Here is a 26,258-nt window from a genome sequence, read left to right as displayed (position 1 = left end):
CTGGCCGCGGGGGATTGGCGGGCCAGGGGCGGGCCGGGGGCGGGGCCGAGCGCCCTTCATCCCCTGCCGCTGCGCTCAGCCGGGAGCAGAGCGGACAGCACCGGCCCGAGCGGAGCATCGCGCGTCCTCACCCGCGAGGCCAGGTACTGCTGGGGGCGCCGACCCCCCGTCCAGGGGCACCGAGCGGGCGGAGCCCTACTGTCCGCTTTCGCGTCCGGAGCTGGGCTCTGGGCAGGTCCCCTCGCCCGCCCTGGCTCCGGGCAGGCGCCCCAGCCTCCGGGGAGCCAAAGCCCCGAGCGCTCCAGGCGCAGGTCTGGGGACCCGCCAGCTCCCAGCTTGAGCTAGTGTCCTGGGAGGAGCACCTCGTGGTCTTGGGGCCTCTCGCAGGGCCGGGCGGGATAGCAGGAGGTCGGCGGCACCCAGGGCTGGGGTCACAGGACGCCTTGTTGGGGGCTAGGGTGGCACGCGATGGGTTTCCCGAGGCACGGTCCAAGGGCGCGAGCTCGAGAGGGCCCGGAGGGGGGCCTAAGAGGGCCGGGAGCAGGCCCTGGAGCGCTGCCCCGACGGGCGCCTGACAAGCAAATCGGCCCGCTGGCACGCCGGGCGTCAGGGTATATTTATCCCGCTGCGTTAGGCAGGGGCTTGAGGGCAGATCGGGCCAGGCTGCCTGAGGGGCCGCGTGGCACATGTTGGTCCCAGGGTCCGTGCCATTTGCAGCCAGGCCAGCGGGCACGGCGGGCACAGGGCGAGCGTGGCTCCCTGGATTGAGGGCGAGGCTCGGTCTGAGCTCCTAGAGCTGACAGTGCGTTCAGGGGCGGAGGGAAAGGACCGGGACTAGGTTTGCAGGAGCCCGCCCCCACCCGATTGGCCCCTTCGATTGGCCACAGCGAGTGCGTGCGTTTGTTTACACCCGGGGAGGGGGAGGCCAGGGGCGGGGCCTGTGGGAATCCATCCTTTCCCCCCCACAGTAACCTGAGCCCTGAGCCCAGGTGTAGGCTTTGGGACAGGTCTGAGGGAGACTAAGTCAAAGGTCCTTGCACCGTGGGAGCCACCTCGACCCAGGCCCATCCTTCTTTCAGCCTGCCAGTCCTGTCCTTCCTTCCATGACTGCCTTCAGCCACTGTGCTGGACCTGAAAGGGGCCCTTCCTCTCTAGTACACTGTCTGGCATGGGGGCTCACTTCCTTCTGGAAAGGAAGCAAATGCCTCAGAGGTTCTCAGTCTGGAGCATAGCAAGCTGGAGAGATCCAAGGACAGGTCCATTTTGAGAGGGGGAGGTTCTGCACAAACATGGAAGGCTTCCTGCAGGAAGCACCAAAGGTGGGAAAAATCAGGGGTGGATGAGGCCAGGCCTGGCACATCCCTAAGAGGGCTGGAATGCTGGGATCATTAATGAGAATCTCGGACTCCTTGAGGTTGAGGGCTGGGGGCTGTGTCTCTGGGGAGGGTGGGGGTGTACATCTCAGAACTTTGTTCTGCCTGGGCCCATAGAGCCACTGTCCTCACTGGCTTCCCAAGCCACCCTTTGTTCTGTACTGGTTCTTTGGGCCCATGTCACAAACATCCCCCCCATCCAGGCTTCAGGTGGCAAGAGCATGAGAGCTGGTTGCTCCTGTCCTAGTGCCTGCTGCCCTAGCAAGTAGCCTTAGAGCCCTGGAAAAGTGGAGAAACTGAGGTGCAACAGGACAAGCTGGGTGGTTCATGGTCTCTGGGTGGGGGGCAGGGAAGGTTTTTGAGCCGAACTGAGTGCACCCTGAAAGTCTGGGCTGGGCAGGGTGCAGGCACTCAGTCTGAGGGGGAAAATGTTTTGGGGGAGTGGTTGGCTACAAGAGAGGTACAGTTTTGGCATCTGTGTGCACAGAAAACTGGGGCGGGATGTGCAGTCTATACCATAATAGGATAGGGGCACTGCAGGAGGATGTTCCAGTGCAGACATGGCTGGGGAGCCAGGCACCACTTGGAGCAGGTGAAATGGGGTGGAGGCTTGCCAAAGACCTTGAACCCATTCTATTCATTTAATATTTACTGAGTACCTACTGTGTGCCTGTGCACACTCAATCTGGTGGATGGAGGGCTGGACTTTGGATAAGACAGATGCATGGTGGGGGCGCTCTAGAGGACCAGGCAGGGCTTCTGGGGGCCGAAGGGAAGGACCAGCTGCTGGGCAGGAGGGGCTTTCCGGCCAGCGGCCTGGGGTGGCTTGGATTTGAATTTCCGCTCTGCGGGCCACGTCCTGTACACAGCCTCTCAGCCAGCACGTCTGCACACGTGCATGGCTGCTGAGGATGGGGGTCACTTCAACTGACTGTCCTCTCCGTATACCTTTCCTATTGTGTGGGTAGACAAGCCATGGGTGCTGGACTAGGGGGCTCTGAGCTTTCCAGCTGGGCCTGGCCTGTGGCCCCAGTGGGCTCAGTCCCACCCTCTGGATGTCTGCACCTGGCTAATGGGAGCATAACCTGCCCTTGTAGGAACCTGGAAATGCTGTGGCATCCCTGCAGTGCTCACTGGGCCTGCTGCCCCCTCACCTGGGCCTCTGGCTCCCTCTACTTCTTGCACCTTCTGGGATGCTCTGTCTTGTCTTGCTGTCTCTCTGTCTCTTTCTCCATCTGGCTATCTCTAAATGGTTGGCCATCTCTGTCGATCTGTCTCTCACTTATCTGGTTGTCTGTCTCCCTGTCTGAATGTCTATCCACCCATCTCTCTGTGTATTCTTCTCTATTTGTGTCCCTCTAGATCCGTCTGCATTTCTTTATCTCCCCGTGCCTGTCTCTTGGTCTGGATCAGTATGCATGGACACAGATATCATGTGTGTGTGTTTTCTCTCCTTGTCTCTCTCTGCCCTCCCTCTGACTCTCTCTGCTTCTTCCTGACATTGGATGGCGCCTCTCCTCTGGACTGACCTTGCCTTCTGCCCCCCCATCGGGGTCTCCAGTGAGTCCTGAGCTGCCCCAGGCCCCCACTCCAGCTTTCTTTGGGGCCAGAAGTCCGGCTGTCCAAATATTTGGCCACCTCCAGGGGATTCCGAGTCAGCAGGGAGGAGGATGGGCTGGCTGGCTCGGGGTCTCCCCTGCCCCTGGGGGGGCCACAGGCACGTGATGTCCTGTCCTTTGCCTCAGCTGAGCCTCGGGCTGCACGTCCTTCTCAGCAGGCTGGCAGTGGGGGGCGGGGGGCTGCTGCTGGCTCTGGCCCAGTCTTGAGGCAAGAGGTTCCGACTGCAGCTTCCACTGGGGGCAATCTGAGCAAGGAGGGTCCAGGGGTGGGCAGAAGGGGAGGCCTAGGTGTCTGGGGATAGGCCCAATGCTAAGCGTCTGTTAGGTTTAGAAAATGTACCCTGTCACAGGAAAGTCCATCTTCCGGCCCCAGCTGGGGCCCTCAGATCCTCCTAGACACTTCCGGATACCCGGAACACAGAAGCACCAGGCCAGAGAGCTAGGGGATGAGGGGCTGGTGTGGCCAACACATCAGTGCTCTGCACCATTTGCCTTCCCCTCCTGCATGCTACCCCCTCAGTACCAGCCGTATGTTGGCCACACACTAGCCACTTACTCGGTGTTGTTGGCAATGGGGGAGTAGTGGATGGAAGATTGGATCTGCTGATGTCAAAATCTGGAGTTGTGGGTCTGGTGGTGGGGCAAGGGGTTTGTTTTAGTATCCTCCCGCGTTCCGAACACCCGCCCACACACCCTGTCCCTAGACCCCTGACCTCAGCAATCAGCTCCACACCAATCTCTGTGGCTCTGCCTTGAGAACATACAATCCAGGTGTGTCTGTTGAATCCAGTTTCCCTGTTAACTGATAGCTTGTCCGAGGAGGGTGTTATCCTTCTGAAACCTGGAGAAGCGGGTGGGCAAAGGGGCTCTAGGGAGGGACACCTTCTCTCAGCTAATGAGGGGAGTGGTAAGTAAGGACTGGTGAACTAGAACTGGGGGCAGCCCTCATCCGTGGGCCCCCAGGGATGACCACAGTGGACCCTTAAGCCAGGCCAGCCGCCTCTCACCTGAGATCTGAGCTAAGGTGAGGGCTGCCCAGGCACAAGGAGCCTGGGGGCCATGGCAGCAAGCTCTGTGGGGTCTGTGCCTCCACCAGCACATGTGGCTACGAACCGCGGGAAGGACAGTGTGACTTTCTCCCTGTAGTTAGCCTGCTACTGCAGACCCACTCACGTCCCTGATCACTGGGGAGGAAAGTCGGGCTCAGAGCCCTGGTGGCTCCAAGGCCCTGGATGTGGGGACAGAGAGGTGAGCTTCCCATAGCAGCTGACACAAGCAGTGGCCCCACGGTGGCCTGGATTCCTGGATCTCGAAATCTTTAATTAGCCAAACTCAACGCCTGTCGAGGAGGTGTGCCTGACGAATTCTCACCCTGTGATGTTTGCGTGGGCGGGCATTACCTGCTATGCTATCCCCATGGCTTCTGCACCCCCCCCCCTTATCTCTCCACAGAGCAAACAGGCCCCAGGGCAGTGGCCTGGACCATCGATTTACTGCCTGAACCGATGCTACACCCATGACAGATGCCATTCTGATGATCTGCCCAAGGTCGCAGTGATCTCCCCACCCAAGAGCCTGACCCCTCTCTGGGAGCCTGTGGTCTGCTCTGGGGGCGAAGTCCTCAGGGAGGCTTCTCACTCTGTCCCCACCTTTGGTCAAACCTCACAGAACCCCCGGAAGACAGGAAGACACTGAGGTCCTGAGTGGGGAATACTTTGTCCATGGTCACATGGTGAGGCAGGGCCAGGTCAGGCCTCAGATCCAGAGTGTCCACTCTGGGCTTTTCCCACAGTTGGTCAGAATCTGCTGGCAGCTTTCCTCAGGCAGGGGCTATCCCCTGAGTCTACTCCGATACCCAATGCAAAGGAGCCTGGCAGGCGGCAGGCCTGAGAGACAGGAACTGTCAAAAATGGGCTGCCAGCCTCAGGAAATGCCTGGAGGTCCACATGTCAGGCCAGTACTAATCTCTACCCTGGCCCCCCAGCCCTTAGCCTTGCCCTAACTGAAGTACAGATTCCTTGACCTTGACTTCAAGGCCCTTTCAGGCTTGTCTATAGCCACGGAACCTTCATTCTATCCTCACAGCCTGCCTTATACCATACCTCAGGGCCTTTGCCCATGCTGTGCACTCTGCTTGAGATACTCTTTCTTGTTTCCACATCCTGGGGGCTCCTGCTGGAATTTCAGAACTGGCTCCCTCACCTCCTCCTCCAGGAAGCCTTCCTTGATGCCCCTCTCTCTTCTTTTTTGAGTCCCAGCACTATGTGGCTTGGTTAAAAGCCACACTATGTGCTGGGGTTCCCCTGCAGGAGCCATAGGGTGGGGGATGTCTGTGTGGGTTTTGTCCCTTCCAGACTGGAAGCCACTTGAAAAGGGGTATTCCATGTCCTCTCTGGGATCTCAGGCCAGCCTGAGACCCAGCAGTGACTGGTCGTGAGTAATAGGCAGGACCTGAAGGTCTAGGCCCAGGTCCTGCTTGAGGGGATGGGGAGCCTGGAGCCAGGGCCTCAGGCACTTTGGCCATGACCATGCCATGGGCTGTGGTCTCCCTGGAGGCATTGCCTGGCTACTAGGGAATATTAAGGCAGAGAAGAGTGCTTTGTCCAGGCTGCTGACTCAGCACACTCGGAGGGCCTGTCCAAGCCTGCCCCGGGCGGAAGGCCAGGCAAGGGCAACCCCAGCTGAGAGCCAGGGGGCACTCTGGAGTGACTCTGGAGACCAGGTGCTGGTATCCTTGGAGGGGTGCTGTTGGTGAGGCTCAGGGCAGGGGCATGAAGAAGACAGGCTTACCTTAGGGACTCTGGTCCAGGGGAAGAGGGCGTTAGAAGAGATGCTCAAATTGTCATGATCCTATGTGGACAGGCTGGAGGAGAGAAGGGTTCAGATGCCAGCATCAGAGGAAGGAGAGGTAGGTTGAGGGGTCCAAGGGTGCCAGGTATGGGGTACTCAGGACTGAGGTACCTAGGATCTGAACTCTGGCTTGGGGCTGCCTGGGGCCATTGCAGGGAGGTCCTCTGGTCAGTTCTGTGTGGCTGCTGCCTCCAGAACACCAGGGCCTGTGGCCTGAGGCCCGAGTCCTGAGCCTAGCCTCCCCTACCCACCCTAGCCCTGAATGCTGAGTTTGAGACCCCTGGTGCTTCAGCTTCAGGAGCAGACCTGAGACCCTCAGGATCTGGAGTGGGGATGGGGGATTTGGGGCAGGATTCAGGGTTCCCAAGTGGAGGGGGTGCCATGACATCAAGACTAGCCTCTGGCTGACCTGCCTGGCAGTGCTGCCCCCTCCCTGGTCTCCACTCTGGCCTCAAATCTCCTGCTGGCCTATCTGGCCTTCAGGATGTCCTTATAGATCCTGGGGACACGATGCCCAGGTACCTTCTGGGCATGGACTAGGTGGCTCCCAGCGCCAGTGATGGGCGAGGGGCTAGCGAGTTGTCTGGGCAGCGGGCAGAGTTGGGCCTGGGGAGGAGGGGAGCTGATCCCTTTGGGGTCCAGCAGAGCTATGCCCTGAGCGCAGGGAAGGGAAGACTGATCCAGTGGTCCAGGCCCGTCTACAGCTGGCCAAGGTTCTCAGTTCCTGACCTGGGGCTCCAGGAAGTGGGGAGTCTCCTCAAAGTGTGGGTACCTAAGGGTGGGGGGTTCCCCAGCAGGGGAGGAGAGGCTTGAAAGAGAACATGGCCCTGAGGCCAGAGCTGTGTGGAGGGTGAGGCCTGTGTGGCCCAAAGAACTGGGCCCCAGGGCACCCATTTCCTGGAAGGCCCCTGAGGGCCCTTTGCAGCCAAGCGGGCAGGGTCCAGGTGTCCAGCCACCCAGCACCGCCTTAGGCCTCCTGGCTCCGGGGGGGTAGCCTCTGCGCCTGCCGTTCCCAGCGCCAGCTCTCAGCCCACAGAGGGACCTTTGTTCTGGCTGCCAGCAAAGCCCGCCGGGTGGCTGGGAACAGGGCCCACAGCCCTCGCCCTCTCCCGAGGCCTCCAGCCGTCGGGCAGCGCCATTCTAGGTTGGCTAGGAGGCCCCTGGCACACAGGGCACAGGAAACTGTCTCCCAGTATTAATATCGGAGGGGCAATCAGTCCAGGACCCATCCCCAGAGTGGGGTCTGGTGGCCTGGGACTCAGCCTCCTGGGGTCCTGACACCACTGGGCTCTGAACTTAGGTCATCCAACTGAGCTTTACTTCACAGATGGTGAAACTGAGGCCCCAAGGGCTTGCCTGGGTCGGTATGTATATGTGGCAGGGGAGTGCTAGGTACTGGCTGAGGTGTCGCCTCAGAATGTCCTGGAGAACTCAGGTATCTGAGCTCTGCCCCTCAATGGCAGGTTCCAGGGTGGCAGCAGGCAGAGCTGCATGAACATGTATGTCCTCAGTGAGCTTCTGGGAGGTGTGCTACAGCTGCACACTTCCTGTGGGAGTCTGGGCTGTGAGCCCAAGGAGCGGGGATAACCAGGGGGACTGCCTGCTCTGTAGACTTCTGACCGCGTCAGTGTGAGAGCCAGTGTTCCTGGTGGTGGTCCCTGAGCCATGGAGGCACCTCTGCAGACGGAGATGGTAGAGTTGGTACCCAACGGCAAACACTTGGAGGGGCTACTCCCTGTCGCCACCCCCATGGCTGGCAACCAGAGGTGAGCGAGGGACTCATTCATGGCTTAGGGCAGGGCAGGGTGCAGGGCAAGGGGCTGGAGCTGAGCTGCCTGGCTGGTCTGTGCCTGCAGGGTCGAGGGCCCTGGACGGATCTGTGTTGAGGGTGAAGGCTTCCTACCAAAAAGTCCCAGCAAGGAGCCACACTTCACTGATGTGAGCAGGGGTGGCCATCAGGGGCTCGGGGGCACCCCTGGGAGCTTGAGGGCAGTAATGAGGTGCTATGGGGCAGCGATGGGAGGCCAAGGGATGGTGTGAGAGAATGCTGATTTACCCTCCACAACTTGCTAACTCATCCCACCCCTCCCGTCTCACTCTGGTGCCTGCAGTTCGAGGGGAAGACATCATTCGGGATGTCAGTGTTCAACCTCAGTAACGCCATCATGGGCAGTGGTATCCTGGGGCTCGCCTACGCCATGGCCAATACGGGCATCATCCTTTTCCTGTGAGTGCCCTCAGCAAACCTTCTAAAGATAGGAGCCCTAAACAGGCCACCGATCCTGACCTCCCAGGACCTGCCAGTTTCCTGTCACAAGACCCAGGCTGCAGTGGGTGGGCACTTACACTCAACCCAAACCACAGCTGAAAAAAACAGCCGTGGCCAGACAAATATACCTCATTTCCCAGTAAACCCGCTGAGATGACAACACGGGGCCAGCCTAACAGGACTGAGTCTGTCCTACCACATTTACACATGATGGATAAACCCCATGGCCAGGCCTTCTGTGGGTACACGTGTCCTTACCTCAGAGCTCTGCCCTGCAGCCTAAATGGAAAACATGTTTCTTCCAAGATCTCAAGGGGAGGTGGTGCTCAGAGGGTCCTTTCTGGGTCATGGCCACCCTGGGTCAGCCCAGGTGATGTTCACCACCCCTGGGGCCTGCTGAGTTTGCATCCACACATGTTGGGGGTCCAGACACCTGGGTCACAGACCCCGTACACCCAGGCCTCCCGGAGCTCATTGCCCCCTGCCTGCCAGAGGAGCCCCAGCGACCTCTTTTCGTCCACCTTCCCCAGGTTCCTGTTGACGGCCGTCGCCTTGCTCTCCAGCTACTCCATCCACCTGCTACTCAAGTCCTCAGGGATCGTGGGTAAGCCCCAAACCTGGCCTGTAGCAGGGAGGAGTGGGCTGGGGAGAGCACTCCTGACTGTCCTGATTCCCTGTCCCCACAGGCATCCGTGCCTATGAGCAGCTGGGCTACCGTGCCTTTGGGACCCCAGGAAAGCTGGCGGCAGCCCTGGCCATTGCGCTGCAGAACATCGGAGGTGAGGCAGATGGGCAGGTGATGGACGGTGGACAGGCTGAAGGCTGGCTGGTTTGGCTGACCTGCCTCTCTCCCCCCAGCCATGTCCAGCTACCTGTACATCATCAAGTCCGAGCTGCCCCTTGTCATACAGACCTTCCTGAACCTGGAGGAGCGGACCTCGTGAGCCCCAGGGTGGGGCGGGGCTGGGTGAGGGTGGGAGGCCCTAGTCTAACCCTCTATGTCCACCACTAGCAGAGCCCAGGCTGGGCTAGTGGGAGAGACAAGACAGGGTGGAGGTGGGGCGCAGAGAGCTGCCGGCAGAGCTACCATTCTGTGCGCACTTGTTTATGAAGCACCTTGGGGAAGACTCCCAGGAGGGCCATGTGGGGCAGGGGGTAGTCTGAGGCTGAGGAAGCCGTCCCGCCTAGCCGTGGACCCAGCCTGTGAGCACAGAGCACCTGAGAACCTCAGGCTTAGCTCTAAGCTCCTGCTATTTCTGACCGTGGCTTGGGTGTTAGCCTCCCCACCACCTCGCCCCAACCAAGAAATTAAGCCTACAGTGTCCCAGTTGCCTATCATCAGTTTAGCCAGTTCTCATGGCATAAGCATGTTCTGTGGGTAGGAGCAGTGAAGATAGCCAGGCCCTGCCCTTGACAATACAGCCCCGGCAAGCAGAAAGGCTGCATGGCTGCAAGTAGCTCTGGGAGGAGGGAAACAGCCAGGATTCTGCCGCCAGGCCCTGGGGGCCTTTCCCAAGGAGTTGGCCTTTGGGTTTGCCCTTGAAGGAAGGTCTCATTGCTCATCCCTTTAGCTCCCTGTGTCCACTGTCCATTGAGGGCGTGGGGCAGGATGATGCAGGATGCAGATGCTGGGGGGAACCACAAGGAGCTCAGGTGGTTGGCAAGTCCCTGAGACCCCCATGGAAAATGCCTCAGACCCAGGTCCTTTCATCCCACCCACCCCCTCGGGCCCCTTGGGGCCACTCCACGGGGAGGATGGACCCAGACCTGTGTGTCCTAGGAAAAACAACCACAGTGACTGTAATTGTAATGGTTACCAAGCAGGAGCTGAGTGTATTAGTCCTCACCTTGTCCAGGAGAGTGTTGGGAGTGGGCCCATTTTGCAGATGGGGAAAGGGAGGCTCAGAGCTGTGGACAAGTATTCTTCAGAGATCACTCAGTGGCACCACGGGTAACCCCGGCTGGGGGTCAGGCGGCCCCATCACCCGAGGCTGAGTGGACTCTAATATCGGCTCCCCACTCCCATCCCTGCAGGGACTGGTACATGAATGGAAACTACCTGGTGATCCTGGTCTCTGTCATCGTCATTCTGCCTCTGGCACTGATGCGGCAGCTTGGTGAGTGTGGCAGGGCCAGGGCCTTAGAGGGATGCATGGGAGGGGACCTTTGGTCTCACCACCCCCCTCCCCAACTTTACAGGCTACCTAGGCTACTCCAGTGGCTTCTCGCTCAGCTGCATGGTGTTCTTCCTAATTGCAGTGAGTGACCACCCCCCCCACGCTGGTCGAGGGAGGGGGGCAGGTCTTTCTGGGAAGCCTGGGTCAGAAGGCAGCTCCTCCAGTCCTGATCTAGATGTGGCTTCACAGTGACTCCACAGGCAGCCTAGCCTGGCCCTGATACCCTCATCCTTCCCTGCCCCCACCTAGGTCATCTACAAAAAGTTCCACGTGCCCTGCCCGCTGTCCCCCAGTTTAGCCAACGTGACAGGCAACTTCAGCCTCGTGGAGGTCATCAAGGAGGAGGCGGGGCTGCAGGTTGAGACGGAGGCCGCAGCCTTCTGCACCCCGAGCTACTTCACCCTCAACACACAGGTTGCAACAGACCAGGGAGGGGGCAGTGGGCCTGGTGAGAGTGTCAGGGGCTGTTCTGACACAGAATCCCTGTTTTGCCAGACGGCGTACACGATCCCCATCATGGCTTTCGCCTTTGTCTGCCACCCTGAGGTGCTGCCCATCTATACAGAGCTCAAGGAGTAGGTATCCGTGGCTGGGAGAGGGGGAGGGGGCTGCCTTGAGTTGGTCAGGGGAGAATGGATGTGGTCCTAAAGGGAGGAAAGAGTGACAGGAGCCAAGTCATTTTATCCAAGGTCTCCATGGCTGCCACAAGGGGCGACCGGGGGCAAGAAGGAGGCTCCCTCAGCTACCAGATGGTGAGGGTGTGGTGCCAGAGAGAGACCCCAGGACACATGGGGGTTTCCCAATGTGGCCCAGCTTGGCACCAATCCCCTCCCCTGCTGCCCCATAGCCCCTCCAAGAGGAAGATGCAGCACATCTCCAACCTGTCCATCGCCGTCATGTATGTCATGTACTTCCTGGCCGCCCTCTTCGGCTACCTCACCTTCTACGGTATGGCTGGACCGTGGGGGCAGAGGCAGAGGCCAGGCTGGGGGGCAAGGGGCTGGCCAGTGGCCATGGCACCCTGCATACTATAGGCGTTCATTAGGTCTGTGATGCCTAACTGTGCCCTGCAGCTGTGGAGGTGTGTTGCCACTCCTCATTGTCAGGGTCAACCCAGGCTCAGAGCCCAACCCCATCCCTGGACCTCCTGCTGACCACCCTCCCTGCCTGCCACAGACAGGGTGGAGTCGGAGCTGCTGCACACCTACAGCAAGGTGGACCCGTTTGATGTGCTGATCCTGTGTGTGCGCGTGGCCGTGCTGACGGCAGTCACACTCACAGTGCCAATTGTTCTGTTTCCGGTGAGCCAATGTGCAAGTGGCCAGGTGGCCAGACCACTGACGGGGTGGGACTGATGGGGCTGACAGATTGATGACTCTCCCCACCCTGCTTCCCAGGTGCGCCGCGCCCTCCAGCAGATGCTGTTTCAGGACCGCGAGTTCAGCTGGTTGCGGCACGTGCTCATTGCTGTTGGCCTGCTCACTTGTATCAACCTGCTGGTCATCTTTGCCCCCAACATCCTGGGCATCTTCGGGGTCATCGGTAAGGGTCTGGCCCTGCTGTGAATGGAGACAGGGTACTGCCCCAGAGAACTTCCCTTCTGCAAACGCTGGCAGATTCCTAAGCTCGTACCCTACGTTTAAGTGATGGCTGCTGGCCATGTGCACAGCTTGGCCTCCCATCTGAGATTTGTTCTTAAGGCTCTCCTAATCCATTTTGAGGGCTCAGAGCCACCGAGTCAGTTACCCTTGCTGGGGGTGCTGGAGGATGGAATGGAGCCCAAGGGTCCAGGGGCCTTCACTAAGGATCTCATTGGCTCTTGTCCCCACCTCACATATGAGGAAGTTTAGAGTGATTAAGGGAGAGCCATATAGCTGTTAAGTGGAGAGCCTTGACTGGGCCCCAGGATCATGGGACTATAGGTTTAGGTTCTGTCCAACTGTCTCAGTTGGGGCTCTGAGTGGGAAGATCAAACAATTCTGAGACGTCTTTGGGGTGACCCAACTCAGGAGACTGACTCCGCAACCCAGCTCTGCAAGGACCAACACACAGACCTGGGGGCTGAGTATCATTGATATCACTGACAGGACTCTTGGTTCTGTACGTCTGAAAGCCGACTCAAAATGAATTATACAGAAAGTAATGTATTGGCTCAATTAATGGAAAAGCCTTCAGGAATAGCTATACCCAGGGGCCCAGTATCCTCAAACTTCATCTCTGTCTCTTGGTCTGCCTCTTCTCTTTGCCAGCTTCATTCACTGACAGAGTTTTCTGACACCAAAGGCACTAGCCTTCTATCCTGGTAGACAGAGAACAAGGGGAGGGGCTGATGGGCTCTCCAGAATCAGACAGAGCTCTCGAGTGGAGTCTCGAGACAAGACTCCCTCATCAAGGAATGTTTGATCTCATTAAAGGGTCCACCCTGAACCTTAGCCAATAGGTGGACGTGAGCCAGTGGTGGCCATGCCTTATTCTTTGCAGGTGCCACATCTGCCCCATGCCTCATCTTCATCTTCCCGGCCATCTTCTACTTTCGCATCATGCCCACAGAGAAGGAACCTGCAAGATCTACCCCCAAAATCCTGGTGCGAAGGGCCTGGGGGTTGGTGTGCTAGTGTGGGGATGAGGGGGCTGCCCTGACCTCAGACCTGACCCTGACTTCTGACCCCACAGGCCCTTTGTTTTGCTGCCCTTGGCCTCTTGCTGATGACCATGAGCTTGAGCTTCATCATTATTGACTGGATCTCGGGGACCAGTCGGCATGGAGGAAGCCACTAGGATGACCCCCATCCTGTTCTGTCTACTTGTCCTCCTACCCCTGCCCAGACTCTTCAGCCCCTGCTCCCATCCAGTGGCCAGTTGGAGGGGGAAGAGAAAGACGTGGTGAACACTATGGCATTTGGCCCTGCCCCATGTCCTCTCTGTCGAAGTTTTTGTTAGAGCCAGGACCAAGGCCCTTGGGCCACTACCCTGCTGAGCTCCTGGCCTACAGGAGCTTCCTGAGCTGGGAGCAAGGTGGGGCTGTACCCCTGCTCCCTTCCTGCTGCCTCAGGTCCCACCCAAGCCCCTTATTCTCTTTGCACAGGTGCATAGACTGAGGCCCAGCAGCTGCCCCCTAAGGTTGCATAGCCTGTAGGGGCACAAAGAGCTGAATTAGGCCTGCAGTCATCCCGCCACCTTGCTCCTGGGCCATGGTCTGCACCCTGGGGCTTCATCTCCCTCAGCCTGCTTGCCTTTCCTCCTTCTGTCACCTAGGCCCCTTTCGTGGGCTCAGGCCCTTGGATAACCTGGTCCTCTTTCCCATCCCCTCCACCGGGAGCAGAACCCCCCTCACCCTATGCTTGAGGGTGAGGCTGGTGTGGACACCCCAAGGGGCCCCTTTCCTGGTCTTTCACCAGTCCTGGGGAGGCTGGGACTCCCCCCACCCCAAGCCCAGGCCATAGCTCACATTCCACTGCTGGGAGAAGAAAGAAGCTGAGGCCCAGAACCTGTCTGCCCCTGGGAGCCAGAGACCCCAAGGGCCAATCTGGGGCAGGGATGGAGAGGCTGGCAGCCCCCTTTTATAAATATTATACATAAGACCAGCTGTGCTTTATATTCTTGATCTCCATGGTCCCTGGGTTCCTGGAAAGTGGTGTGGGAGCCGGGACATGGATGGTGATGGAAGCCTGCCCTGCCTTTTTCCCTGGGATAAGGGTGGGGACAGGGTGAGTCCCCTACTCCACCCCGACCCTGCCTCCCAAACCAGCCAGTGGTGTGCTGAGACCCAGCTCTGGGCCTGGGCCAGGCTCAGCACAGACCTGCTTTCTCACGGGGTGAGGTGGGGAGGAATTAATGAGGCCCCAGGAAATGGGACAGAGAGAGGCCTCCGGAAGGAGGCAACGTGAGGTGCATCCCCAGCAGCTTCCAGGGAGGGTCTGAGCTGGGGGCGGCTGAGCCCTGCAGAAGCCCTGCAGAAGGGCCCCCTGCCCTCCCTAGCTGCCATGTCAACCCTCTGCCAATGCCTTAAATCTGGGGACAAAAGTCCAGGGGTCCTGTGCCCTGTCAGGCTAATCTTTTATTAATAGTAAAACCTACTACGAATAAAGGTGGGTTAGTGATTGCCTGTATGTGAGGCCTGAGTTTTGAATGGGGGAGTCCAAGGCAGGGCAAGAGCCGCAAGGATGCAGGGCAGCCCCAGGTGGCCTGGCCTGGGTGGGACTGGGAAGCTGCCCATTGCCTGAGGCAGGCCTGAATCAGCTGGGACCCAGCAGGACGGAGCTGCCCAGGCCTTGGCATCAAACCCTCATTAGGAGAGACCCTACACCCGGCTAGGCGGCCAGGGAAAGGGCAGCAGGAAAAATCCAGTTTGAACTGGCAAGGCAGCTGCCGGCTTGAGAAACCCCTGAAGAAAGAACTTCCTCAAGCTGGTGGCTGCTAGGCCCATGGCAGTGCCAGCTGATCAGAGGGGGGCTTCCTGAGTCTGGTTCTCAACAGCCCCAGGCGCCTGACTCCAGCCTGGGGACTCACTCAGGAGCCCCGTGGCCCCAGAAAAGAGCTGGACACTGGCCTAGAGGTGGCCGCAGCCCAGAGTGCCCCTGGCATGCAAGGCTGCCCTCTGGGGGTCTCTGGCGTCTTCCTCGTCAGGTGAGGCCATGGCCCTGCCTGAGACCCTTGGCTCCTGTGGAGCAGGAGGCAATAAAGGGCAGGGTCCATCCTGCTGACGGACCCCGGGGATCTTTTCTCAACCTCCCTCCATCCAAAGAAGGCTGCAGGTCAGAGCAGCAGCAGGACTGCCTGGAATCTCTTAAGACCCCAAGCCTGGCTTCAGGCCTCTCAGACAAGGGGGATGAGCTGAAAGTCGCTCCACCCACCCCTCCCCGCTGCCACACACTTACACACTCACCCACATATACACAGCTGGGGTGGAGGAAGGACCCTGGCCCCTGGAGGCCATCTCCAAGCAAGTTCTCCTCCAGACTGATTGCTGGGCAGCAGGCTCCAGGGGCAAGGGGGCAGGCAATGTGGCCACTACTCTATATCGAAAAGTCAAGTGTCCACAAGACTGTTTGAAAATGAGTATCTCTGTCAAATTCCAGCCATTCCGCCTCCACGAGGATGCGTCTGCAGGCCCTTGGTCATCACTAAGCATTTTTGTATGTTTTGAAGAATTTCCCAGGTCTTTTTTTCTTCTGGTTTGCTTTTTAAAATTTGCTCTGAAAAAAATGTTTTTAATCTGAAATGTTAACAAATTAGAGCAGGAATTCCCTGGCGGTCCAGTTGTTAGGACTCTGTGCTCTCACTGTTGAGGGCCTGGGTTCAATTCCTGGTCGGGGAACTAAGATCCCACAAGCTGTGTGGTGCAGCCAAAAAAAAAAACCCCAAAATTAGAGCAGCACAGAGGTCGTCAATATTTCTTTTCACCACTTTTCCTATGACTGCTTGTAACAGAAAAATAAGATAATACAGACCAGGAAAAAGGGCCAAAGCATAGGCCTTGGTCTCCCTGACCAGCAGCTGCCCCTGCCTGCACCCTTCTCACCTGTGTGCACATGCACACATTCGCCTATCAACTGAAAAGGAATTCATTGTTCATTCATTTGACAAGTATTTATTAAGATTTCCTATGTGCCAGGTGCTCTTCTAGCACCTGTATGTACAGCAATGAACAAAGTGAAGAGCCCTGCCTTCCTTGGACTTATAGGTGGGGGATTGGATTCAGACCAGAAACATGAGACATAATCAGTAAGTTATATCATTTGTTAGCAGATGATCAGTAGTATAGGGAGTAAAGGGCAATGAAGAATAAGGGTTAGGGGCTGGCTTCCCTGGCGGTTCAGTGGTTAAGACTCCGCGCTCCCAATGCAGGGGACACGAGTTTGATCCCTGGTCGGGGAACTAAGATCCCACATGCCATGTGGTGCAACCAAATAAAATTAAAAAAGAACAAGAGTTGGGAGGTGGGTCAGGGTGGGCCTCACTGAGGAAGTGATGTTTGATCAGAACTTGGAGAGGGAGGAAGCCATGCAGATGTCTGCAGGGAACATTCCAGCCAGAGGGATCAGCCAGTGCAAAGCCCTGAGGCAGAATGTGCCGGCTTGGGAGAGGAGCAGCCAGGAAGCCATCGAGGCTGATGCTGAGAGAGGTGGGAGAGGGTAGAAGGGGCGATTGGGGGCTAATGAGGGGATATTGTGGGACCATGCCAGCCACCATAGGACTTTGGATTTTTCTGTGGAAAAGGCAAGAGTCAATGCCAGGTCCTGAACAGAGGAGGGGGCAGGATCTGACTCAGTAGCAACTCTAGGTTTTAAATGGATTATTCTGGCTGCTGCATTGAGACTAGACTCTGGGGTGGGAGATGGGGAGCCAAGGGTGACACTGACGCAAGGGCTACTACAGTTGTTCCAGACAGACATATCAGGTGTCTCAGCCCAGGTAGTGGCAGAGTTGGGGTGAGACGTTGGGCATATCCTGAAGGATTCCCTGATGGCTTGGGTACGTATGAGGGGAAGGGCAGAGACAAGTCCAGAGTGACTCCAACTTGCCACTGTATCTGCCGAGGGAGGCGGGGGGAGGAGTAGGCTTGGGAGGGAGATCAATTTTGCCCATGAAAAGTTTAAAACACGGACTGGACATCAAAGTGGAAATGCCATGTTTGCTGCTAGGTGTGTGACTCAAGTTCAGTAGAGTGACCAGTGCTGGAGCTTTGGATCTGGGAGAGAAAAAGTGTGGATTGGTACTTAAAGCCAGGCTCCTGGATGTGATGGGGGCAGATGGGTTTGGAAGGAGGAGGGCAGCAGTAGGGACTGAGCCCTGGAACATTCCTCTGTTAGGAGGTAGGAGAGATGAGGTGGAACCAGCAAAACAGCTGGAGGGAGCAGCCAGGAGGTAGGAGGAAACCCAGGAGAATGTGGGCTCCTGGGAACCAGACGAGCATCAGCTGCTCAAGGAGGTGAGGGTGGAGCACAGACCACTGGGTCCAGCAACGTGTAGGTCACTAAGGACCCTGACCAGGGCTTTTTTTTGTGGAGGGAGGGGCAAGCCTGCCTGGAGAGGGTAGAGGAAAGAGAGGTAGAAAAGAAAAGATAAAGTGTAGAAAATTTGTGTGAAGTGAGAGGAGCAGGGCCAACAGAGGCATTTATGGAAGACTGGGAAGAAGCAGCTATTGAGGGTAAGAGATCTGAAGAAGCTGGCAGCGTGGTGGGCTGGAGGCAGGTGAAGGACTTCTGGGCCAGAGCCCTGGAAGTACTGAGCTGGAAGACAGTATGCAGAGGTTGGGCAGTCGTATCAGGGAACACGCAGGGTGGCCACAGCCTGGCCTGGCCAGGCCAATTGCTGGTAGCTAGGAACATCATGGGTCCACGATGAAGCCAGGGACATCAAAGAGCATATGCAGGGACCCAGAAGACACTTTCAGATCTCTGCCTTGACCTCAGTTTAAAGTCATCCAGCAACTAACTTTCAAATGACGTGGAACAGTAATAATAGACTGCAAGCTACTTAGGAAGAAAAAGTAGCCCTGGGAAAAATCGGAAAGAACAAAACTGCTTTCAAAACCATACAAGGCTGCAAACCTGCCCTGCCACGCACAGCGGGACCTGGACAGGATTAGACTTAACCCGCACACCCCACCCCCACCCCCGCCCCAGAAGATCCATAGAAGGCGGCCTCTGCTGCCCCCTGGCGGTCAACGGCCAGAGTCTGGGCGGCGCAGTGACCCATCCAACACGTTACAGGACCTGGTGGTGGGGATGGTCAGCTATGGCTGTGAAGCGAAGCCCTGAGGCTCCAAGGCTGTCCAGGAAGGCGTCCTGGCTGGCGCATGGGAAGAGGGCAGGCAGGAAGGCTCCGGGCGGGGCGGGGCGGGAGGGTGAGGAACTGCCAGTCCCACACTTGGCCGGGTCCTCAGGGAGCCAGGCCTGGGCCCCCCATGAGCTGCCTGACCTTGGAGGGGTTCCTGGTGCGGAGAAGGGGCCGAGTCCCAGCCCCACCCCTGACCAAGCGTTCTGGGAGCCCCACCAAGCATCTCCCAGCTCCTCTCCTTATGCTGCCCACATCTACTCTGGGGTGAAGCTCAGCAAGGCACCCGGAGCCCCCAAATCGCACCGGCACGCGGCCCCAGGCTCAGCGCAGGCTATGGGCACTGAGCCACCCCAGCTTCAGGAAGCAGGGGAAGTGCCCACCGGGATAGTCAACCAAATCAGCGTTTAATCTCCGCTGTGAATTTGCGGGGTGGAGGCTAGAAAACATCCTGGAACGGAGGCGGCGAAGATGCCAGGACCAGAAGAAGCAGGAAGGCATGTGTCATGGCACGTTCTGAGGATGGGCCGAGAGGGCGGCTAAGGCTGGAGGAAGGCCAGGAGGGATGGGGTCAGAGCAGGGCAAGGGCCATGGGGCGCCACGGACGGCTCTGAGCCAGAGGACACCGAACGGCTACTGCCCTATGGAGGGAGGGCCTCTCTGACCACCGAGTGGGCAGATCGGCGGAGGCGGGGGCCAGGGCTGGAGGCAGAACGAAACGGGAAGGCAGGCCTGGTGGGGGTAATGGCGAGCGGCAGTCGGGAGGAGAGGAGAGGACTGCGGGGAGGTGCGGGCGCTAGGCCCGCCTCGGCTCCGGCGTTGCGCCAAAGACCCGCTAGGGGGCGCCGCTGCCCCGCGAAGCCGTGCCCTGCCTCTAGCACCACCCAAACCCCGCGCTCCCGCCTAGAGAAGCCCCGGAAGAGGCGAGGCGGCGCACTCAGATGCCGCTTCCGGTTTCAGCTTGGCCCCGAGGCGGGGGAGGTAAACTTGGGGAGGGAGGTCACGAATAGGGAGCGGGGAGGGTGCGAGGGGGCTGCGGTGGGCCGAGGGCAGGCAGTATCAAGGGGTACTAGGGCAGGGGTGGGAACAGGGTGGCAGGAGGCCGAAAGCTGAGGGACAGGCTCTGGTCTTTGAGGCTCACCCCACATCTGAGCCTCCGGCATTTTCCCTTGTGAAATACAGTCCTGGAGCTCCTGGGAAGTCTTGGCGGTGCCCGAGACCTGGGTGCAGGGCAAGGAAGGCTTCCCAGCGATGGAGAAATGGGAAGGGAACTCCAGCAGCGGAGTAGAGAGGTGCACAGAGCTGGGGAAATGACTGTAGGGGCCTGGGGAACCCTTTAAACAGATTTTCTTTAAATGTTTGAGCCATGTCTATTTGGAGAAGAGGCCAGGCCTTTGGAGAAGGCTGAAAGGGGACTAGTCAGACCAAACCTGCTGGAAGGAAACTAGCCCAGTCCAGTTATTTATGCCCTGCCTCCCACATGTCTCCAGCTAGCCTCTCCTAGAGGATGTGGGACAGCCCTGTCCCCATAGGTGTCACTCCATCACCCTCATCTCCTGCACCATATGGTGGTCACCCCGTGCCTCCTTCCCTGCCTTTTCTCTTGTCCACAGGGGCCACACTCTCCATAGCAGTCAGAGGGAACTTTAAAATAGTAGATCATGTCACCTGCCCTTAAAAACCCTCCAATTTTTTTTTTTTTAAGGCTGCGCAGCTTGTGGTATCTTAGTTCCCTGACCAGGGATTGAACCTGGGCCCCAGCAGTGAAAGTTCCAAGTCCTAACCACTGGACTGCCAGGGAATTCCCCCAATCCCTCCAATTGTTTCCATCACATTTGGAATAAAATTTAAACTCTTCCCTGCCCTTGGCCCTGATGATCTGGCCCCTCCTGACTACCCACTGGTGCTGGCCCACAGCTGGGCCTGTGCTGTGATAGACGGTACTGGCCCAGGGCGTCTCAAAAGCTTTTCTCCAGCAGCCTGAAGCCATCCCCAACCAGGCTTATTCCTCTAACTCTGTCTAGTTGGCTTCAGTGGCAGCATTTGTTCCCTGCAGTACTGCAGAGCTATGTTCCATGCTTGCAGGGCTCAGTGACCAGCATCTCTCCCAGAACAGGTCCCCTTTCTCTTCCCCCTCTGCTCCTGGTCACCGTCTACAGGAAGCTCCTGAGCCCTGGTGGCTGGGCCTTGGAGGCATCTCATGGGCTGCTTGCTGTTGGATTACCTTCATTAGGGCTGTTTTTGCTCCTTCATTAAATTAAATTCCAGGAAGCAGTGCTAATGAAGGCCCCAACGAGTTGCAGAAGCTACCAGCCCCAGCCTTTGGACAGCATGGCAGGGAAGGCTAGGCAACAGGGTGAGCAGAGGAGTGGCTCCCAGGGATAGGGCTGATTATCATTTCCCAGGCCCTCTAAGGATACTGGGTTACCCAGGGGAGGGGGCCTTTAGAGGCTGCATAGGTAACAGACACAGTAGCAAGTTGGACAAGAGCTTTTCAAGGACATGGAGGGGGGCTCAGCTCAGTCATGGACCCAAAGCCTTGAAGGCTCCCTGGGTCCCCTGCTAAGTCACTGGGCAGTTCTCCCGCAGTCATATCAGCAGCACCCTGAGTGCCAGGATCAGTTGGATTTTCAGGGCCAGACATGGGTCACTGGCTTGGAGATGCTGTTGTCCACTGCAGGCTCATATGAACTCCTACCTCAGCATCTCTTGGGCACTTGGGAGCCCCCTGCCTTCCCTGTGCCTCACTGATGCCTCATGGCTGGCCTCCCTCACAGCACAGTCCCTCTTGCTCTGGCTGTTCTGGCCAGGCTGGCCTTTCTGTTCCAGGAACACTCAGGCCCTTCCCGCCCCAAGGTCTCTGCACTTGCTGTCGCCTCTGCCTATCGCTCTCTTCTCTTGGCTTGTCACATGGTTGGTCCCTTCTCATCATTCAGAGTTCCTCTCCCTGGACTGTTCCTCCTTTTTTTTTTTTTTTTTTTTTGCGTTACGTGGGCCTCTCACCGTTGTGGCCTCTCCCGTTGCGGAGCACAGGCTCCGGACGCGCAGGCTCAGCGGCCGTGGCTCGTGGGCCTAGCCACTCTGCGACATGTGGGATCTTCCCAGACCAGGGCACGAACCCGTGTCCCCTGCATCGGCAGGCGGACTCTCAACCACTGCACCACCAGGGAAGCCCCCCTTTTTAAAAAAATATTTATTTTTGGCTGCGTTGGGTCCTCGTTGCTGCACGCGGGCTTTCTCTAGTTGCGGTGAGCGGGGGCTACTCTTTGTTGCGGTGCATGAGCTTCCTATTGCAGTGGCTTCTCTTGTTGCAGAGCACGGGCTCTAGGTGCGCGGGCTCTAGAGCACAGGCTCAGTAGTTGTGGCGCACGGGTGTAGTTGCTCCACGGCATGTGGGATCTTCCCAGACCAGGGCTTGAACCCATGTTCCCTGCATTGGCAGGCGGATTCTTAACCACTGCACCACCAGGGAAGCCCCTGGACTGTTCCTCCTGCATACATCTCCCAGTGGCTCTCGTGTCACCCTGTTGAGTTATTCCAAAACAGTGGAGTTCATTTCCCTGTTTACGTGTTTGGTGTGCTCCTGAAGGGCAGGGTCCCAGCTCCCTTCCTCACCCTAAGGTTCTCGGCACAATGGCACACAGTAGTTTCACAGCAAACAGTAGTTGAAAGGACTCCTCTCAGAGCCTCCTGCGCGTGTCAGGTGGAATCCCCTAGCCCCCAGAAACTTGAGCATGGAGTGCTGGGCCCTGAGTTCTCCAGGCCAAAGCCAATTGAAGGAGGTGGATGACTGTGAAAGGGGACCCTGGACCCCAAGGCCTGCCAGGCTTGGGACTGTTTCCCTGGGGGTAAGAGAAGCCTGGGAATAGCGGTTTGGAAGGAAGGGGCAGAGAGGGCAAGGTGGCTGACTCCAGTCTCAGAAGTGCTGCTTGGCTCAGAAGCAGGAAAGGGGAAGTGCAGGGGATGTACTAGGAGGTGGAGCCTGGCTCAGGGTTGCAGGGAGGGAGCCAGCTCTGACCACTGAGATCTACAAACAGAAGTTGCTGAGGCCCTATCTGCAAAGCTGTGATTTGGTGGTACAGGGCCTAGCTGGGCACTCCCTGCCATCTGAGAGCCATGAGATGGAGTGGCCAGGATCCTGGACTTGGCATCCCTGTGGAGTCCTGCCTGTTCTTGGACTCTGGTGGGGGCAAACACACCCACCCCGAAACTGCCTTTGGGGAAGTTCTGGCAGCTTCCCCTTCCTGGAGTCTGTGGACCGGGGTGTCGCAGCCCACTGAGGGGGTCTCTGTTCCTCACCCTGTTCAGCCTGGTGCACGACAGGAGCTCAGGACAAGCTGGACCTGCTCTGTGGCCTGCGGTGAGCCTCGAAGTTATCCTAGCTGTCCAGGTGAGCCAGTAGCTGCCACTTCTCCATTCCAGCTGGGATGCCATCCTTAGTTCTGCTGAATGTCATCTTACTGTCCTTTACGGTCTAGTTCAGGTGCTGCTGGACCAGCATGCACAGACACAAGTCATGCCTCCTCTGGTGCCCATGAAGCCCTGGCTGGGCAACCATCCTCCGCCCCCAGAACAATGTCTCTTGAAAGGATGAAAGGACTCCTGGGCTCCCAAGTGTAAAGGAAGCAGCATGCCTGTGATGTCCCTCGCTGGATGACCGTGGTTGCGTCCTGACCCCTTCTGGGTCTCAGTGGCCTCAGCTTCAAAGCCAGGTGTTTCTCTAGCTCTGACTGTTGATTTTCTCCCCAGCCCGTTCCCGAACCCACCCTCCCAGTCCCTGTTCCCACTTCCCTTAGTGATCCTCTCCCTCTAATACTCCCCACACCACCTCCACCAAGAAGGCTCCCTGACCTTCCCAGGCACCATGAGTTTCTACCCTCTCTGCACAAACAACTACGGGTGAATATTTTTATAGTGATGGCAGGATTAGTGTTTTCACCTCTCCCCGCTCCAGGGGGAACCCCTGGAAGGGTGGGTTAAACTTTGTGTGATTCATTCGTTTCATTTGACAAATATTTACCTGCCACCCTCAAGGACTATGCTGTAAGGGGTCTGGAATCAGAGATCTGGGTGGGTGGCAGAGCCTCACCACTGGGATAGTGGCATCTGGCTGGGGAGGGGAAGCCCCAGGACAATGGGAGTCAGAGATGCCCAGGTCACAGCCAGGGAATGAAAGATTGGGAGGAGGGAAGTGGGGGAAGGGAATGGGGGACAGTGCAAGAGAATGGGGAGAGCAAGGCAAGTCAGATGGCTGGAGTGCTGGTGTGTTGCAAATGGAGGGAGATGAGGTGGGCCTTGGTCGGGGACAGCCCCTAAGGGGCCTGGCAGAAAGAAATGACTGTTATAACAACTCACCTCTACTGAGGGCATTTTGTGTACCATGCACATTCTGAACATTTAGCTACATTTCCTCCCTTATCCGTGACCTCAGCCAGTGTAGTGGGTAGCTATTACTGTTAGGTCCATTTTACTGATTAAAAAAACTGAGACATGGGAATTCCCTGGTGGTCCAGTGGTTACGACTCCGAGCTCCCGGGCTTCCCTGGTGGCTCAGTGATTAAGAATCCACCTGCCAATGCAGGGGACACGGGTTCGATCCCTGGTCTGGGAAGATCCCACATGCCTCAGAGCAACTAAGCCCGTGCGCCACAACTACTGAAGCCCACGCGCCTAGAGCCTGTGCTCTGCAACAAGAGAAGCCATGACAATGAGAAGCCTGCGCACCGCAAGGAAGAGTAGCCCCAGCTGGCTGCAACTAGAGAAAGCCCCGCGCGCAGCAACAAAGACCCAACACAGCCAACAGTAAAACAAACAAATAAATAATAAATTTATTTTACAAAAGACTCCAAGCTCCCAATGCAGGGGGCCTAGGTTTGATCCCTGGTCAGGGAACTGGATCCTGCGTGCTGCAACTAAGACCCGGTGCAGCCAAAAAAAAAAAAAAAGAAAAATTAAAAAAAGACAACAAAAAACTGAGGCACAAGGCTTTTCTGGTACTTGTCCAAAGTAATACGCAGCCGGCAAGTTTGTGGAGTGCTCCTCAGAGTCCCTGCTGTCAATCACCACTGTGCCACCTCTGCCCCTGCACAGTCCAAAGCCGTGTGTGTGCGCTTTATCCTCAGGGTACTGGGGAGCCACAGAAGGTTTGTGTGCAAGAGAGTGATATGGTTTCTTTCAGCAGGATCCCTTTGACTGCCATGTAGAGGATGGATTGTAGAGAAACAGGAGAGCCAGGGAGGAAGCTGGAGGCCTAGAATAAGGGACAGTGGGGACAGAGAATGGGGATGTATTTGAGGGGGAGTTAAGGAGGGGAAGAAACTGACAGGATGTAGGGGTGGGGAGCAAGGGTCATGGCTCTGGCTGGTGGGAGGTCACAAAGTGGAAAGCCTAGGAACAGGGGTTATCGGGGGTACCCGAAGTGTCTGGGTTTCAGAGCAGCGGTGGACATGGGGCTGGTGATTGGGGGAGAAGTTGGGCCTGTGGGGCTCTGAGCCCCTGGAGTGGGAGGTGTGTGACTGTAGGAGCAAACAGAGACTTCGCAGTAGCCCTGGGGACCCCCATGAAAATGGTGAGGGAGCAGCCAGGAGCACTGGATGCAGGGGTTGCTGGACTCTGTAGAAAGAGCACTTAACTGGAAGCGGGTGGCTAACTGGTGGGAAGGGTGCAAATACCACAGGAACTGGCTTGGGGCTGGGGGAAACCATGCCTCCCAGTGGCCCTGTCCTGCCTCGCCTCCATTGACTGAGGTCTGTGTCTACCTACCTCTGGTGAGCCTGGCCTCCAAGGGACGGACAGTTTCTCCCTGTTGCCTGGCAAATGCTAGAGCTGTTGCCTGGCAACTGCTAGAGCTGTTGCCTGTTGCTAGGAGCAGACTAGGGAGGCCCAAGGAGGGAGGATCAGCTCTCAAGCGAGGGGCGGGGCTGACAGGGGAAGAGGCCCACCTTGGAGCTGGGTTTGTAGTCTGTGTGGACAGGCTGTGTTCTTGGCTGTGTGCACTCATTTTTACAGTGTGTTCTGTGGATTTGAAGCATTTTGGAGGCTGAGCCTATGTATGGATGTATAGAGCATATCTCTGAATGTCTGTGTCCCTGGGTGGGCATTGTGTTTTCAACAGTTGCACTGAGTGCTCATGGCAGGGCCTGCCTGAGCTTTGGTTCCAGGCAGGAGGGAGCTCTGAGGGAACCATTTGAGGACTTACAGGCCAATGCCCCCTCAACAAGAGAGCCATTCAGAGAGGGACACATGGACATTCCAGGGAGAGCAGACTGAGGATTGAGAGTGGAAGATGTGTATCAAGGTGGTAAGGAGGGAGTCTGTGCTAAACAGGGGACTGTGGGTGGCTAAGCATTGATGACCAAGCATTGGTGGCCAGCTCCCTTCCCTGCTTTGTGGACCTTCCTTGTCTTTGGACTGGGGCCTCCCCAGCTCGTGGCACTAGGGCCACACAGGACACCTTCCTGGGTAACCCTTGGCAGACTTTTTAAATGTCCATCGGAGGTCGGGGCTGTGGCCTCCTCCTGGAGAACAGGATCAGAAAGACTGAAATGTCCCCTTAGAAATGCTGCTGCCTCTACCCCACCTTTGTCCAGCCATGGGGTTGCAGCCACTGTCCAGGGGTGACAGGCCATAAGATCATGGCCACTTATCTTCCCAGAAGTCAGGTGGCACCTCTCTCCCTCTCTCTCTCTCTCTCTCTCTCTCTCTTTCTCTACCTTGGGTCATGGTTGCTGGGTCCCATGATGGAGTCCAGGATAACTACCTGCAGGAGGATACCTCCTAGAAGATCAGAGAAGGATGGATAAGTCTTGGATGATTAGAGGAGGTATCCCAGCTGTAGGGAGACAACCTGGGCAAAAGTGTTGAGGTGGCAATAAACCTTTTTCTTAACTGCAACCTAGAGAGAGAAGGGGCCAACCCCGCTTTAAGACTAAGAAAGCCGCAGTCCAGAGAGCCTCCGGGGCGCTGTGGATCCTGAAACAAGTTTATTGGGTTCATTAACAAGTGACGAAGACACGCCTCCTCCGCTCTGCTCGCCCAACTAAGAGGACTGGTTCCTGCTCGGCCCCTGAGGTGCACTGGATCTCCATCCTCAGGCTACGAGATCCGCCCGCCCCCGCCGTCGGGCAGCGGAGCTCCAGGCGCCCCGCACCCAATCGGAGTCCGGCCCCGCCTACAGCCCGCCCTGCGCTCA

At 57.5% G+C, this 26,258-nt stretch overlaps 1 protein-coding gene and 1 long non-coding RNA gene across 2 annotated transcripts; both read left to right on the top strand.

Moving 5' to 3' along the window:
* SLC38A3 (solute carrier family 38 member 3) lies at window positions 1-13,872 on the top strand. Its single transcript, XM_060161801.1, has 16 exons — window positions 1-143; window positions 7,454-7,608; window positions 7,699-7,780; window positions 7,954-8,069; window positions 8,642-8,715; window positions 8,798-8,890; window positions 8,970-9,051; window positions 10,146-10,228; window positions 10,311-10,369; window positions 10,538-10,702; window positions 10,784-10,863; window positions 11,136-11,236; window positions 11,465-11,589; window positions 11,686-11,830; window positions 12,770-12,873; window positions 12,962-13,872. The coding sequence occupies exons 2-16, from the start codon at window positions 7,508-7,510 to the stop codon at window positions 13,064-13,066; spliced, it is 1,515 nt and encodes a 504-aa protein (XP_060017784.1). The 5' UTR covers window positions 1-143; window positions 7,454-7,507; the 3' UTR covers window positions 13,067-13,872.
* A 5,117-nt stretch (window positions 13,873-18,989) lies between these two features.
* LOC132528006 (uncharacterized) lies at window positions 18,990-23,062 on the top strand. Its single transcript, XR_009543119.1, has 3 exons — window positions 18,990-19,048; window positions 22,376-22,457; window positions 22,546-23,062. It is a non-coding gene; the product is annotated as an uncharacterized LOC132528006 (long non-coding RNA).
* The last annotated feature ends 3,196 nt before the right edge of the window (window positions 23,063-26,258 follow it).

The sequence above is a fragment of the Lagenorhynchus albirostris genome, chromosome 10 (genome assembly GCF_949774975.1).
Source record: "Lagenorhynchus albirostris chromosome 10, mLagAlb1.1, whole genome shotgun sequence".
NCBI classification, from domain to species: domain Eukaryota; kingdom Metazoa; phylum Chordata; class Mammalia; order Artiodactyla; family Delphinidae; genus Lagenorhynchus; species Lagenorhynchus albirostris.
The sequence above is the reverse complement of the archived record's forward strand: the minus strand, read 5'-3'. Positions and strand labels throughout refer to the sequence as shown.

Coding starts and splice junctions, on each gene's coding strand:
- SLC38A3 (XM_060161801.1), top strand. CDS start 7,508: ATGGAGGCACCTCTGCAGACGGAGATGGTAGAGTTGGTACCCAACGGC. Junction 10,703..10,783: donor ACTTCACCCTCAACACACAG/GTTGCAACAGAC, acceptor CTGTTTTGCCAG/ACGGCGTACACGATCCCCAT. Junction 11,590..11,685: donor TGCCAATTGTTCTGTTTCCG/GTGAGCCAATGT, acceptor CCTGCTTCCCAG/GTGCGCCGCGCCCTCCAGCA.